We start from the raw sequence: 16050 nt of genomic DNA on the forward strand, positions 1-16050 counted from the left end.
CCACAATGCTTTGCGGCACCTCATTTGCAATTGGGCCGCAAAACACTCACTGTGACTTGAAGGGGTGTGGGCAGATGGTACCCCAGGTCCAGGTGGACTGAGTAAAGCAAGCACAGCTAATGCTTTTGTAGTGCTGTGGTGAGTCCTAAGCCCAAAACCACTGGATTTGCTCTGGCTTGTGCTTGAGGCTCTAGGTGGAGGTGCCAAATGTCACCCCATGAAGATGGCACCTTTGTGCCCCCTGAGAGGGCAGTGCCCTGGTGAAATGTGCCAGGCTGCTGGGTGGAGCCCTGGCTGGGAAGAGCTGTGCTTCTGTGGCTCTTCCCACCAGGAAGGAAAAAGCAAAGTGTGTGCTGTGTAAGCCAGCTGCTCCACTGAGCAACTTATGAGTTGTGAGATGGGCATGCTGAGAGTCACCCCCCTCCCCTGGAACCCGGGGCGGCCCACCCCCCACCCCCGCCTCCCCTAGCAACGCCCCTGATTACAGTAGACCAGCATAGGACTGGGATTTAGAAACCAAAATTTACATCTTCTATTTGTTTTGTCAGTAGAAGAAGTTGCCAACCTGGCGTCCCGCCGTCTCTCTGTCAGCCCATCCTGCACCTCCAGCACATCTCACAGGAACTACTCCTTCCGCCGGGGCTCAGTTTGGTCAGTGCGTTCAGCAGTCAGTGCTGAAGGTAATGCAGTTTAAGACTGTATAATGATCGTCTTGTTAAATGCCATCAACTGTTTCTTGCATTGATTATGTATTTATTCAAAGCATTTCTACCTTGTTCCTCCCAGAGGAAAAGCAAACCATCTCAGGGACCAGTTCTTAAAGTTACATAGTTTTTCTTATAATGACTGGTTCAGGCAGAGAAGAAGCCCAATGGAACTAGTTTCTCAGCAGTGCCAAAGGACTGCTTCCCATCAATCCCTCCCCATCAAACACTGCAGCCTGATGGAATGGCTGCTGTCAGGTGACAGGTGATGGGAGGGAAGAGCCTGGTGGAGCTGCTTTGTCTATCACAGGGGTAGGCAACCTAAGGCCTGTGGGCCGAATGCTGCCCAATTGCCTTCTCAGTCCGGGAATCAGCGTGTTTTTACATGAGTAGAATGTGTGCTTTTATTTAAAATGCATCTCTGGGTTATTTGTGGGGCATAGGAATTCGTTCATTCCCCCCCCCCCAAAAAAAAATATATATAGTCCAGCCCACCACATGGTCTGAGGGATGGTGGACCGGCTCACAGCTGAAAAAGGTTGCTGACCCCTGGTCTATTATATACATTTGGTTTTGCATATAGCTTGAATCAGGGACTTCATTTATTTTAATTTTATTTTAAACCCATTGTGTGTTGTGATAGCAGTCCCAGAGTGGCTTACATAAAATGTAGTATGTAGTCAGACAGGAGGAATCAATATATTACATTACTCTCAACAGTCGGAAAAAAACTAAAATAATAAGAACAAACAGGCCCAAATATCCTGAAAAATGCCAAAGCAAAAGGGTGGTTCTTTAGCTGGTGCCTAAGCCTCACAGGAGTCAGAACCAGCTGGATTTCAGAGGGAAAGGAATTCCATAATTGATGCACCATCACCGAGAAGGCCCTTCCTCAGTTTACTATGTAGTAGGGCATCTTACCATGAGGGCTTCTCTCATAGATCTTAACACACTGGCAGGTCTGTATAGCAGATCATGTTCCTTCAGGTATCTAAGGTACAGTGGTACCTCGGTTTACGAACTTAATCTGTTCCACAAGTCCATTCTTAAACCGAAACTGTTTAAACCGAGGCGCGCTTTCCAATGGTGCCCTTCCACTGTTTGGATTCTGTTCTTAGACTGAGGTAAAGTTCGCAGACCGGGACACTACTTCTGGTTTTGCGGACACTACTTTCATAAGCTGAGTAGTTCTTAAACAGGGCTGTTCTTAAACTGAGGTACCACTGTATATGGTTTCAGTTGAAGGAGTGACAAGCTTCAATTATATTTATGTATAATTTACGTATGTGGGGGCTCTCTCCATGCTTTCAAACTCCCTTCTCCTTTTTGAATGCTTGAATTAACTTGCAGTCAGCGCTGGATTAGATTGCAGTTTAGGAATGTGTTTCTATTTCCAGATTTGCAATGTTTTCTTATGGTAAACGGACTCATTATTAAGCGGGACTCCATTTACACTATATCTGTTTGTCTTTTCCATAGATGAGGAACACACGACAGAGCACACACCAAATCACCATGTGCCCCAACCCCCACAGGCAGTCTTCCCGGCATGTATTTGTGCAGCTGTGCTCCCTATTGTCCACTTAATGGAAGACGGAGAAGTCCGGGAGGATGGAGTAGCAGGTGTTTTTAGTTTTAAGGGTTTTTAGAATAATTAAAATGAATGTGACAGTGCAGTAATTTGGGCTATGCTATAAATTGCCATATCATTGAATACTGGTATTGAAATAACATCGTGATAAGTGAAGCAATATACAGGAATAAATTTTATATAATCCCATGGTTGGTTCCATAATGGATTGTTAGGGCATAACAGCCATTTAAGGTATCATTTTCTCATGTTGGAACTGGAGCATGCATTTGCCTCCTTGATTCCTAGCACTTAGTGTGCTTTTGAAGTTTTTAGGACTACTGTTCCTGTATTCAAAAGTTTCCTATTTCCAGGTTCCATATTTCACTAAATAAGCACCAATTAAGTAAAAGTAAAATACGGTAGAAAGATAATTGCCATAGCAAAGACATCACTATACAGTATAATGTACCGGTAGTACTATGGGGCTGCAGTCCTAAGCACACTTACCTGGAAGTAAATTACAGTATGTTATATTTAGTAAAGGTAAAGGGACCCCTGACCATTAGATCCAGTCGTGTCCGACTTTGAGGCTGTGGCGCTCATCTCACGTTACTGGCCAAGGGAGCCGGCATACAGCTTCTGGGTCATGTGGCCAGCATGACTAAGCTGCTTCTGGTGAACCAGAGCAGTGCACGGAAACACCATTTACCTTCCCACTGGAGTGGTACCTATTTATCTACTTGCACTTGGTTATGTGCAGAAGAGAGAAGTAAACTCAAAAATCAAGTTGATTTTAGAATCATGAGGCTAGGTGGGACCTGGCCTAGCTTAAAAAAATGTGAACCATTAGTTATGGTGTGACATTTACTTTTTCCTGAAATGGGGCCCAGACTAGCCCTCTCCTTTTGTCTTGTTCAGTGAGTGCCGTGGCTCAGCAAGTCCTGTGGAACTGTCTCATTGAAGATCCTTCTACAGTTCTTCGACATTTTCTGGAGAAACTTACAATCAGCAATCGACAGGTAGAGGCTCTGTTTTCTAGTATACAATTAAAATTAAGGTACCAGTGGAACTTCTTGTATGTCTTTGTAATGTTATATTGTCATTGGGTACATCATAAGATACCTTTGAAACAAGGATGGCTGAGGAACTTCTGGGAAATAATTTTATTAGTGAAACTCACAGCTTTCATGTTTATTTGAACACATTAATGAAATATGGAGCTCTGCAACTGTTTTATAAGCAACTCTTTGCCACTGGGCTATATGACCATTTTGAATGGTTGAACCCAGTGCTATTTTTCTAGAAAAAGGGGTGCTGGAACTCACCATGAACACCTCCCTTGTTCTCTTAGAAAAACAATGGTGCCCACCTGAGAGGTGCCGGAAATGAGTTATGGCTGGAAAAAAGCCCTTGTCAAACCCCACACCGTATTCTGCCTTTTGAAAACATGTTTATCTTAGAGAAATGTTACCGTCATATGAAGGTTTTAACTTTTATATGTGTTGATACTAGTATAAAATACATTTGTTTGTTTGCTTTTAAATGCCCAAAACACTTTGAGATAAGAGCAGGCATTAGTAGACTAGGGTACATATCTGCACCTTCATTCCAAATTTTATGGATTTCCAGTTTAGTTAACATGAAAGTGAATGACTGGGAAGCCAGTCCAGCTGGCAGTGGTGGAAGCTGGGTACAATAATTTATCCTAGTAGAAGCCGTGAAGTTAACCAATGGAAGGTATTCGTATGTATTTTGTGGACTGGATCCTTTTGATGAAAAGGCTAAAAGTGAGTTAAATTTTGAGAAGGAAGTAATAAAGCTGAAAAGCAAATTCTGCTCTTATTCTAGGATGAATTGATGTATATGCTGAGGAAACTTCTGCTCAACATTGGAGACTTCCCTGCCCAGACATCCCATATTCTGTTTAATTACTTGGTAAGCTGTTCTGAGTCCCTTGCAGAACCAAAACTGTAGCCATTATTTACACATTTCTCCAAAATATAAACACTGGTCTGATTTACACCTCCCTAAACCCAAGAAAAGACTTGCTGGGTGTTCCAAAGTGTAACAAAGGCAAAATACAGTTGGTTGATATCATGGTGTTTGCTCTGATGCCCATAGTCTGTGACTAAGGAACAGAAATACAGGAATCAAAACAAAGTGGACCTGAAATATGATTTAACATTATTGAGAGATTATCACTAAAGATTCAAAAGTTTGTGAAAGAACAGGGTCGCTGCCATTGCTAGTCAGACAAAGCCTTCATTGCTACATGAATCTCATTCATCAGGCTAGGGGCAAGTTAGAACTCTTTCTCCTGACTGAATCACAACATACAGAAAACTGGGATGGGAAGACTCAGTCAAGAGGCTCTTTTAAAAAAATTGCTTTATTGATTGCAAAAAAGAAAAACAGTCAACAAAGAAAAAAACACCAAAGGATAATACAAATTACAACAAATAAATTACGGTAATTTCATAATAGAAGCTGTGTTGTAAGAAAGTCAAGAGGTTCTTTTAAGCAGCAGCATGTGTTCCATGAGGGGACTTCACGTTCATTATTTATTTATTTATTTATTTATTTATTTATATACTGCTTGATTGCAAAAATCTCAAAGCAGTTTATGAAAAGGTAAAATAATAAAATTGAGAAAACAAGTTAAAATACTAAGAGATTAAAATCACCTCAGCTTTCTAAGCATCTGGTAGGCCTGCTATAAAATAAGAATGTTTTATAGCAGGCGCCAAAAAAGAGTTCAGTGAAGGCGCCTGCTTGATCTCAATAGGCAGGGCATTCCAAAGTGCAGTACATTACACTTTGAGGATCTCTAAGGCAGGGCTAATATGTGCCTAACTGGTGCTCTTGCAGAACTAAGCCAAATGCAGTCTGTATCTTTGTGATTCGTAGGTGGGACTGATCATGTATTTTGTGCGCACGCCATGCGAATGGGGCATGGATGCCATTTCAGCGACTCTGACTTTCCTGTGGGAAGTTGTAGGATATGTAGAAGGACTATTCTTCAAGGATCTCAAACAGACTATGAAGAAGGAACAATGCGAAGTGAAGCTTCTGGTTACTGCCTCAATGCCTGGTATGGAATTTGCTATACACAGATGGGGGCACTGTAGCTAAACTGAATTGAATTGAGCACTGCTGTGTTTCTGTCTCATTATTTTTGATGCTCTCATTTCAATTACTTAAACATGTCAAGGCCAATTCTCTTAAACAATTTATTTCCAGTTTTAAAATTTAAAGTAGAGTTTTAAAATACTGTTGTTGTTGTTGTTAATTTAAAAGCTGAACTAAACTAAATATGCCCCCACAAAGGACTTGAAAGGTCAGTGATGGGCACCCTCTTTGGCTGATCAGGCCAGTTCCCCACCCTCTTCCGACTCTACTGGGGGAATTGACCAGAGCAGGTGTATCAGCCATAACATGGAGAACTGGTACCCATCTGCAGAAAGAACATTTTCTTGCAATGTCCCGCATGACACACAGCGAGCCACAAAGACTCACCAACCTCAAAGCTTCAGGAAAGTGCCTTGAGCCCAAAGTAGCAGTGTTGTGTACTAGATTCCTGCAAGAAATAACCATGGGTTGCAACAATACCTCTTTATATGTCCTTGAGAGTTCTGTGTTGGCCATGTCTGCTGTAGTGTGAACAACAAAGACACTGATCCAACAATCATCCTTTTAACAACACCCCCCGAGTTCTCAAGTATTATTTTTTTCCAGAGTTTTCTACAGAATCCCCTGAGGATACATAAAATATTAACCACAAACACTTTCTAGCTGTTAGTGTCTCTGAACAAAAGATTGCTGTCTACACAATAGAGCCAGCATTGTGTAGTGATTGGAGGAAGACTGAGGAGACTCATGTTCAAATTCACAGTTAGCCACGAAGCACACTGTGCCAATCACTCTCTCTGAGCCTGACCTACCTATAGAATCATAGAATTGTAGAGTTGGAAGAGACCCTGGGGGCCATCTAGTCTAACCCCCTGCAATGCAAGAATCTCAACTAAAGCATCTATATTCACAGGGTTCTTGTGAGAATAACATGGGAGGGGGCATGTACACTTCCATGGGTTCTGTGGAAGAAGGGCAGGATATACATATAAACTGAAATATAGACACTGAACAGTGGCTTTGAAATAGTACTTTATTTCCCTCCTATTTTTCAAAAAACCATGTATGCTAGGGTTAATATTACCAGTAGTGTTGGTCTTTTGTAGTCTGGTATAGTATATTAGGACATTAAATTATACTAATTACATTGGGCATTGTATTATACTAATTATATTAAGACAATATTATATTATATTTTTGTAGGCACCAAGACCCTTGTAGTTCATGGGCAAAATGAATGTGATATCCCAACTCAGTTACCAGTCCATGAGGACACTCAGTTTGAAGCTCTGTTAAAGGTCTGAATACTATTTTATTAAAACAATTCAGAACAATGTTTTGATGCCTATATTTTCAAATCCACCAGTATTATGGAAGTAATGAAATATGAAGCTTCATTTTTCTGTGAGTGATTTGTCCCGGTATAAACTTAGATGTATAATCAGCCACTGTACAGTGATTAGATCACCTTTATTTAATTTTAAAAGGGTTGGGTTCAAACACTTACCAAATGAGACAATATTTATTTTGCATTAAATAAAGCCAGTCTAACCAATGTGGATATTAGACCGAATCACTTCCTCTCATAGAAAAATGAAGATTCATATTATTTTAGTTCTGAAATATTGGTGGATTTGGGGGGAAAACAGGAATTTTCCTACCAAAAATGGCCTATTATGGGGAGAGTAAGGAGGGCAGTTCAGTTTATTTGCGATTTCCCCTTCCAATAGAACAAGGCCAGGGTTGGCTTCAGCATCGACACCTTTGCTATGGAAGAGTTAGTTCCCAATTACCCAGACTGGACTTGTAAAAGCATGAATTTCCTCCAGTATATGGGCCAAAGAAATACAGTAAATAAAAGAAAATTGTATTCAACATTAACATGCCAACATGGCTGAAACCAGGCAGCTCTTATCCTAAGCAGAAGGAATTGTTTAAGGACTTGAAGGGATTCCCAGCTAACACCCTACTTGTGCCTTATATCCACAAGGATGACCAATAATACTTGCAGAATACAACTTTTTAAAAAGAATCTCCAGTATTTCAGATCTGAAAAAAATACTTTCATCCTCTTGGAAAACTATGCAGTTTTAAAAATCCCCCTTTCTACAGGCAGTGGTTTATAGAGATGAGATGTAATCACAGTGCTGCAAGAGGAATTTAGAGTCTAAAATAGATAGCTTTCTTGAATGAAAAAGTATTCTGGAACCCAAATAAGATATTTTAAATTACGTCCTATGTGATTTGCTCAAAAGATAACAGCCGTTGCTTATTTCTTTCCATTTCAGGAGTGTTTGGAATTTTTTAACATATCTGAATCCCAATCTTCCAACTATTTCTTAATGGATAAACGATGGAATCTTATTCATTATAATAAGGTGAGACAATGTTTTGTGAGTTGATTTCATGCATTCATTGCTATTGACAACTGTGCTTTTCTATGTAGATTGCACCATCTTGGAAAAAGATGTGTCACAAGAAATATTTTGTCTTGCAATTTTAAAATTTTGGAGTAAAGAGCATTCATCCAGTTTTAGAGTCAGAAACAAGGATGATTCATCTAGGTGGTTTTTGTTTTTTTAATGCACAGACATTAAATGAGGAACCACAGATAGCACAGCATTCAGCTACCACTAAAGAACATTCATTATTACTGCTGCGATTAAAATCACATTCTTTTATTGGTAAAATGTATTTCTTTTTTTCCATTCCCCTTCAGACCTATGTCCGTGATATTTATCCATTTCGAAGATCAGTATCTCCCCAGTTGAATCTGGTACACATGAACCCAGAAAGGGGCCAAGAACTCATTCAGAAACAGGTATTCTCTCCCCCTGCCAAGAGCAGTGCATCTATTATTACTTGCTTTAGGCTAGGGGTATAAGTGGAGCAAAGCATCTGTTAACTACTGTATTTTTCGCTCCATAAGACACACTTTTTTCCTCCTGAAAAGTAAGGGGAAATATCTGTGCGTCTTATGGAGCGAATGGTGGTCCCTGGAGCAGAATTTCCCAGGGGCCAAAAGAGGATCATGCTTTTTATTTTACAAAGAGAAAAAGGGGTGTTGAAAGGACCCTGCTCAGCAGCTGATCAGCAAGAGATCGGGAGAGAGATAAGAGTCCCCGGCTCCCTTTCAGCCCCGCCCCCTTGCCCAGGCCTCCATTGTTGAATGTGTTGTAGAGGGAGGTTGTTTGTTTTCCCAGCAACATGTGACTGGCTAATTAGATTATCTGTCTGGAAACTGTAGAAAAGGCTCCCTTTCCATTAGAAGCTGCAGAAATGTGAGTTGAACCCCATAAAAATGGGGCTTTTCCTCTTTGCTTTTCCCCCTTTGCAAAAAAAAGCTGCAAAACCTTTAGCTGAGCCTCAAAAAACCCAGGGCTTTTCCCTTTGCAAAAAAAGCTGCAAAACTTTTAGCTGATCCTCAAAAAAAAACCAACAGGACTTTTAGAGGAGGAAAACCAGAAAAAAAATATTTTTTTCTTGTTTCCTCCTCTAAAAACAAGGTGCACCCTATGGTCCGGTGCGCCCTATGGAGCGAAAAATACGGTAGGTGCCAGATTCAAGACCTACAGGGAATTGACACTAGTGTTTGTGCGTCAATGTATGCATTTTATGTGTGCATAGACAATTTCAGACTCTTTCTTTGGCTTCTTTTACCAGGTGTTCACACGCAAGCTTGAAGAAGTGGGTCGGGTTCTGTTCCTCATTTCTCTGACCCAGAAGATCCCCGTTGCTCACAAACAGTCCCATGTGTCTCTGTTGCAAGAAGACCTTCTCCGCTTGCCCTCTTTCCCACGCAGCGCCATTGATGCTGAGTTCTCACTCTTCAGTGATCCACAAGGTACTACAAGGAGAAAGCCTCTGGCTGCTGCGACTCCAGAAGCTCTGTTTTGCTGACTGAGTACACTAAAATGCCAATTGATAACATTAATGTTTATTACAATATAACAAGGTTATTTTCAGATCAGAAAGATGTAAGACAAGGGATCTAAGTGGTGTGTTTGGTTATCTAATATGTAAACGAAGCAGCCACCACATTTCCCCACCCGCCGTCAGCATATCTGCAGAGGCGATGGTTCACAGTGGAGATTTTCCTTGGAACGTCATTTATTCATCTTTGAAGCAAGCTGCTGTGTTTGAAACTCATGTTGCTCACCTTGTTCTTATAGCTGGAAAGGAGCTATTTGGCCTTGACACCCTTCAGAAAAGCCTCTGGATTAAACTGCTGGAGGAGATGTTTCTTGGGATGCCTAGTGAATTTCCCTGGGGGGATGAAATCATGCTCTTCCTCAACGTATTCAATGGAGCCCTGATCCTGCACCCTGAGGACAGTGCCCTGTTGAGGCAATATGCTGCCACTGTCATCAACACAGCCGTACATTTCAACCACCTCTTCTCTCTCAGTGGGTACCAATGGATTCTCCCCACTATGCTACAGGTGAGTCTCTCACCAGAGAGAAATGAACAGGCCTGAACTAGCCATGAAGTTAATTCTGCTACTGTGAAGGGCCCTGATCAGGTTGGAAAGTCCTGTTATCTTAAGCTTGCCGTGGAACTCCTTGAAGTGGAGAGAGGGTGCTGATTTTGCTTCTTGCACTGGCCTTATCTGCTCCTTGCACATGGTCACGTCAGAACATAGTGTTTCAGTTCTTTCCTTCACATGATTTAAGGACATGAGCCACATTGTCGCTTTGCAGAGAAATATGAAATCCAAATTGTCCATCATCCATCCATCCATCTAATGAACAGGAGGAACAGTGAAATGTGGAACTTTAGAGTGTGACTTTGCAATGGGTCATCATGCCTATCAGTCAAATAGTACCTTAAGTGTTTTCTCTCTGTCCAGGTATATGCTGACTACGAAAGCAACCCACAGCTCCGTCAAGCAATTGAGTTTGCCTGCCGTCAATTTTACATTCTGCATCGTAAGCCCTTTGTACTGCAATTGTTTGCCAGTGTGGCTCCTCTCTTGGAGTTTCCTGTGAGTACAAATGGATTCCCAACAACTTTCCCCTCCCTCCGAGATTTTAAAGATGACTCATGGTGCACTCACCTGCAAAACCTTCTCATTTTGTGGGAATGTCAAGCTTGCAAGCACATGTTTCATTGCGGGGTGGGGTGGGGGGAGGGGTTCCTGCTCCCATATACAAATGCAGCACCTAATTCTAGGTGACAGGGCTACCTCTTCCTGTTCAGTCTCCTGTTCAGTTGTTGGCACCTCCTGTTCATCATCCCATATTGGCCGATCAAAGCACTCCCCAACTTCCATTGAGACTGTCTGCAAAGCAGGATCTGGCCTCCCTGCTTCTCCTCCGAAATGTTTGAAGTTGGGGCACAAAAGGTACCATATTTTTCACTCCATAGGGCGCACCGGACCATAGGGCGCACCTCGATTTTAGAGGATTAAACAAGAAAAAAAAATATTTTTCTGGTTTTCCTCCTCTAAAAGCCCTGTTTTTTTGAGGATCAGCTAAAAGTTTTGCAGCTTTTTTTGCAAAGGGAAAAGCCCTGTTTTTTTGAGGATCAGCTACAAGTTTTGCAGCTTTTTTTGCTAAGGGGGAAAAGCAACACTCCTTTTGCAAAGGGGGAAAAGCAAAGAGGAAAAGCCCCGTTTTTGGGGGTTCAACTCACATTTCTGAAAAATCTTAAGGAAAGGGAGCCGTTTCTACAGTTTCCAGACAGATAATCTAATCAGCCAGTCACATGTCGCTGGGGAAACAAACAACCTCCCTCTGCAGCACATTCAACAATGGAGGCCTGGGCAAGGGTGCGGGGCTGAAAGGGAGCCAGGACTCTTATCTCTCTCCCGATCTCTTGCTGATCAGCTGCTGAGCGGGGTCCTTTCAACACCCCCTTTTCTCTTTGTAAAATAAAAAGCACGGTCCTCTTTTGGCCCCTGGGCAATTCGGCTCCAGGGACCACCATTCGCTCCATAAGACACACAGATATTTCCCCTTATTTTTAGGAGGAAAAAAGTGCGTCTTATGGAGCGAATAATACGGTAATCTGCCCTCCTCCAACCCAGGTTCCCACAGTTCAGCCGTCTCTCTGTCTGTCCTTCCTCCTCTGCTTGGGCCTACCAATCCCAGGCTGATCCTGACTGTGCTGTGGGGCTCATGGAACTGACTTCCTGATCTTTCACAGGAAAGTGAAGATCAGTATCTCTCTCAGAAATTTAGACAACCTTGGGGGGATTTCCATTTTCCACATGTAACATACAACCACCCTGTAGTACTGGATTCAGGCTAGTAGAAATTATGTAAAACATGTCACTATATACATATGATGCTACTTACATCTGTAAGTGTAACAAAATGTAAATGGAACCTGGAAATCAGAATTACATTTATTTTTTAAAATACAGGATGCAACAAACAATGCGCCCAGCAAAGGTGTATCAGCTCAGTGCCTGTTTGATCTTCTGCAGTCCTTAGAAGGAGACACTCCTGACAATCTGGACATTCTGGAACTAGTGAAAGCAGAAAAACCTCTAAAATCATTAGGTATTCCAAAGTTTCTTTGAATTAGCTTTTTTCTATGAATTAAATATGTCTTTTCTGTTAATATTTGAACAGACTTCAGCTTCAACTCTTTTTGTTTTATTTAGGTTTAAAATGTCATTGTGTTCACCCCACTTTATCAGCATGAAGGACATTATTTATATAATTATTTATAGATGGCCTTTTGGCAGTCCAAGGCAGTACACAAAACTGTTTACAAAACATTGAAAATACAATAGTTCTTGTCTGCCATGATTTGTCTATCCAACCTTTGTCTTGGACAGACTCCCCTGCCCATTGCAGTACTCACAAACTCTCCCACAATAGCAAACACCTGCCTGTCCTCCTGAAGCACAGTGAGGCTTCTTTCAAGCCTCTACATTCTCAACCGCCTGCCTCTTTAACTCTCTAACAGTAAGCATCGCTGCAGCAGTGGCACAGGTGATTTCATAGTCACCACAGGAAAAATGTCTTGTTATGTCTTGTTCTGAGGGCCTACTCAGAGCAAGGCAGGAGCTGGATCCAAGAGGTCTTGCTGTTATGTGGGCGGCAGCAGCAGGACTTGTTGGCAAGCAGGGGTGGGCCCAAGGGCTCAATATGCCACCACGCCTGCCCACTTCCTGAGGCAGTTGCTTCAGTTTGCCTAGTGGAAGGGCTGGCATTTTCCTTGTGAGAACTGTTGTTCAGCAGCTGAAATGCTTCTGACGTGCACGGTTTCAGCTGCCATGACAATTCCGACTGACAAACCTTTTCCAAACCATTTTGCACAGGGATGGAGAACTTGTGACCCTCCATAAGTTGTTGGGCTCCAGCTGCCATCATGCCTGACCATTAGCACTGCTCGCTGGGGCTGATGGAAGAGTCCAGCAATGTTTCAACAGAAGCCAAACGTGTGTCTTTTGGTTCCACGCTCTGGCGTGAGCCAGCTAACTTGCACCAGAGCTCAGGAGCCAAAATAAGACAACCCGGGATCCAATCAGAAGTCTGGATAGCTTCTGTGATGTCCTGCTCAAAGTAGGATAGTTGAGAAGTATGCAACATCGGACATGGTGCCTAGGAGCAAGCACTGTTAGCAGGAAGGAAGTGAGCAGGGAAGGGAGGATTTGTTTGCTCTGATGTCACTGCAGCAGCATCTTGCCCTGGCAAGGAGATTGCTAAGGCCAAAAATCTGTTGTGGGTGGGTGTATTTAATTTTGCTAACTTATGTGCTAACTAACCAGCCAATACCAGCTGCAATATATTTAGGTTAATAACCAAACCTGTTGCTAAAGTTCAGTGTAGATCAGATTTACTCTTGTGCCATTATTCTTATCATAAAAAACCTTCAGGGATAAATCAGGATCTGCAATAGAAAGAGAATTACTTGCCTAAGAAATCATGGCAAGTGGGTGGCTAAACCCACAGGAATATTGGATTACAGTTCAGTAATCAATTTACTAGGCTGCTGTTGTTTTGTTGAATAGATCTCTCCTCCTGATTGTGTCACCCCCCCTCCCCATTTCCACAGAATTTATAATCTACTTCCCCCACCCCTTTTCAGATTTCTGCTATGGCAACGAGGACCTGACTTTTTCCATCAGCGAGGCCATAAAGTTATGTGTGACAGTTGTTGCATATGCCCCTGAGTCATTCAGAAGGTAACCTATGTTTTGGGGTTGGAGTTTCTGAGTGCATTTGCAGATAAAACTATGATGGCATGAGCCTAGCAGAAACAGATGGTCCCCAAACTTAATCCGTTCCAGAAGTCCGTTCCAAAACCAAAGCATTCCAAAACCAAGGCACACTTTCCCATAGAAAGTAATGCAAAATGGATTAATCCATTCCAGACTTTTAAAAACAACCCCTAAAACAGCAATTTAACATGACTTTTATTATCTAACCAGACCATTGATCCATAAAATGAAAGCAATATACCAGGCTGCAATTTACTGTTGTTGTTGTTCGGTCGTTCAGTCGTGTCCGACTCTTCGTGACCCCATGGACCAGAGCACGCCAGGCATGCCTATCTTTCACTGCCTCCCACAGTTTGGCCAAACTCATGCTAGTCGCTTCAAGAACACTGTCCAACCATCTCATCCTCTGTCGTACCCTTCTCCTTGTGCCCTCCATCTTTCCCAACATCAGGGTCTTTTCTAGGGAGTCTTCTCTTCTCATGAGGTGGCCAAAGTACTGGAGCCTCAACTTCAGGATCTGTCCTTCCAGTGAGCACTCAGGCCTGATTTCTTTAAGGATGGATAGGTTTGAGCTTTTTGCAGTCCATGGGACTCTCAAGAGTCTCCTCCAGCACCATAATTCAAAAGCATCAATTCTTCGGCGATCAGCCTTCTTTATGGTCCAGCTCTCACTTCCATACATTACTACTGGGAAAACCATAGCTTTAACTATACAGACCTTTGTTGGCAAGGTGATGTCTCTGCTTTTTAAGATGCTGTCTAGGTTTGTCATTTCTTTCCTCCCAAGAAGCAGGCATCTTTTAATTTCGTGACTGCTGTCACCATCTGCAGTGATCATGGAACCCAAGAAAGTAAAATCTCTCACTGCCTCCATTTCTTCCCCTTCTACCCAGTATCAAAAACTGCCAGTGATCTACCCATTGTCATTGGAGGGACAAGGAGTGCATGCCAGGTGCACGAAGGGGGAGTTCAAGTGGGGGAGGAGGAAAAGGAGGCAAAAGTTCTCTCTCTGAGGACCCAGTCAGCTTCCCCCCCCCCCAAGCCAGCCCTTTCTCCCCTCCCCTAAAGCTGCTCCCCCCCCCCATCCAGCCCTTCTGGATCCCACTCCCCATCCAGCACCCCTTCCTCACCTTCTACAGGGCTGGCACAAGCAGCCCCCAAAACTTGGGCACATTCTCCTTGCTGAAGAACTCGTACTGCAGCAGCTGTGCCTGCATCCTGCCCATGCCGTCCCACGCCCTGTGAGGTGAAGCAGCAGCAGTCACTGCTGGGCCGAGCTGCTCAGCATTGCTCTAGGGCCTGGAGCAGCGACTGTTGGTGACACCTGGTACGGGAGGAGGGAGTGGTTGATGCTGCAGTGGAGGTGGTGGCAGAGGGACATCCCTTGCCCACTTGCTTGCCGCCCGGTGCTGGGTCCCTCCACCACCTTTTCCGCCACTGTAGCATCAACCACTCACATCTCGGATTCTGGGTGTTGCCTGCAGCCGCTGTGGCCCCAGCACTGAGCCAGGGAAGGCCGGGCTGTGCAGCAAGTGAGCAGGCAACAGAAGTGTGGCACTCAAAACGGAAGTGCAACACTCAGCACAGAGCACGTTTGGATCCCAAAAAAGTTTGCAAGCCAGAACACCTACTACCGGGTTTGCGGCGTACGAATTCCAAGTTGTTTGTGAACTAAGCTGTTCGAAAACTGGGGTACCACTGTATGTCTCCTTTTTTTAAAAAAAGTATAATATGGGCAAATTATGGCCCTATTTACGATTTAAACCTTTTCCAAAGTTGCCTTTTAAAAAAGTTTTTTAATGGTGTGCATATTTCTAGGGAATAGAAGAGCTGTTCGGGAGTTGGAGTTGTGCTTGCTTCTCAGATTGTCAGTTGCTTTGAAGACCATATGCCTAGGATTGTGCATGTGCACTGCTAGCTTCACTTCAGTAAACATGCGCATAGCACCCCACATATGCACATGGCTCCTCTTGTTGGACCGTGAAATGTATTTTAGAGCTGCCATTTTACTCTTAGCACCTACCCTGATTGTTTCAAGTAGGCTGCCTGCTTTTTAACAGTGCAGTGCATTTTTATTCAATTAAACATTCGTTTAGTAATTATTAATACTACCATCATACTTTCTTTAATTATCAAACTGTTAAACTCAAAATATTGCTCCAAGGAAGCTATCCAAGCCCGCCAGTGCTGTGCAAAGAAGCAGGGAGCAAGTTATATGCCTGTTCAAAATATTGGAATTCTGTATGCTTGGTTTGATTGATTTCATCCTCACATATGATGCACATGGGCTCAGTCTTCAGATGCTGATGGTCCTTGAAGCCCTGGTTCCCTGTTACCTGCAGAGGCTTAAGAGGCAAACTTCCCAAGTGGAGACAGTGACAGCAGCTCGGGAGGAGATTGCTGCTACAGCTGCTCTTGCTACATCCTTACAAGCCCTCTTGTACAGCGTGGAAGTTCTTACCAGGTGA

General features: G+C 43.1%; 1 protein-coding gene across 1 annotated transcript in view; it reads left to right on the top strand.

The window, feature by feature from the left end:
• UNC80 (unc-80 homolog, NALCN channel complex subunit) overlaps positions 1–16050 on the top strand; it is a 130067-nt gene that overhangs the window by 73398 nt on the left and 40619 nt on the right. The window contains exons 35-48 of the mRNA XM_033170772.1: positions 549–680; positions 2184–2327; positions 3196–3296; positions 4126–4212; positions 5185–5368; positions 6610–6704; positions 7695–7784; positions 8126–8227; positions 9070–9250; positions 9579–9847; positions 10256–10390; positions 11774–11912; positions 13450–13546; positions 15876–16046. Coding sequence (XP_033026663.1) covers positions 549–680; positions 2184–2327; positions 3196–3296; positions 4126–4212; positions 5185–5368; positions 6610–6704; positions 7695–7784; positions 8126–8227; positions 9070–9250; positions 9579–9847; positions 10256–10390; positions 11774–11912; positions 13450–13546; positions 15876–16046 — 1927 coding nt within the window. The remainder of the gene's footprint in view (positions 1–548; positions 681–2183; positions 2328–3195; positions 3297–4125; positions 4213–5184; positions 5369–6609; positions 6705–7694; positions 7785–8125; positions 8228–9069; positions 9251–9578; positions 9848–10255; positions 10391–11773; positions 11913–13449; positions 13547–15875; positions 16047–16050) is intronic.

The sequence above is a fragment of the Lacerta agilis genome, chromosome 1 (genome assembly GCF_009819535.1).
Source record: "Lacerta agilis isolate rLacAgi1 chromosome 1, rLacAgi1.pri, whole genome shotgun sequence".
NCBI lineage: Eukaryota > Metazoa > Chordata > Lepidosauria > Squamata > Lacertidae > Lacerta > Lacerta agilis.